Raw genomic sequence first — 392 nt, 5'->3', positions numbered from 1 at the left:
CAGGTTCTTTTCAGCCCCATTCTTGCTCTCTGCCGTGAGGTTCTTGACCGGGCCCAACAGGTTTTTGGCTGGGCTGTGAGCCCACTTGTCCGGGTGGGCGACCAGGGTGCTCTTGTTACTGTCCAAGCAGGCCTGGCTCTGCGGCTCCTTGCTGCTGGGCTGGTAATGGGGCTCGTACATCTTGGGGTCGGGCTGGTAGTGGTGGTGCTTCTTGCTGTTCAGCTGGTAGTAATACTTCCCTTTGCTGTGGGACTGGTGCTTCATGCTGCTCTCCTTGCCGTTGGGCTGGTACTGGTGGTGCTTCTTGCTGTTGAGTTCATACTGGTGCTGCTGGCTTTTGCCGGAGGAGCCGAGATCCAGCTTGGGCCTGTTGTCCACGGCAGGGTCCTGCA

The 392-nt window shown here is 58.7% G+C and overlaps 1 protein-coding gene across 1 annotated transcript in view; it reads right to left on the bottom strand.

Annotated features, from left to right (window-relative positions):
• The window catches only part of CBX4 (chromobox homolog 4), a gene marked incomplete at both ends in the record, with an annotated part of 710 nt that extends 326 nt beyond the window's left edge, over positions 1 to 384 (bottom strand). The window contains 1 exon segment of the mRNA XM_010188002.1: positions 3 to 384. Coding sequence (XP_010186304.1) covers positions 3 to 384 — 382 coding nt within the window.
• Positions 385 to 392: the final 8 nt, after the last annotated feature.

Source organism: Mesitornis unicolor, unplaced genomic scaffold (assembly GCF_000695765.1).
Source record: "Mesitornis unicolor isolate BGI_N332 unplaced genomic scaffold, ASM69576v1 scaffold40857, whole genome shotgun sequence".
In the NCBI taxonomy this organism is placed as follows: domain Eukaryota; kingdom Metazoa; phylum Chordata; class Aves; order Mesitornithiformes; family Mesitornithidae; genus Mesitornis; species Mesitornis unicolor.
Note: the sequence above shows the minus strand (reverse complement) of the source record. Positions and strands in the feature narration are given on the sequence as shown.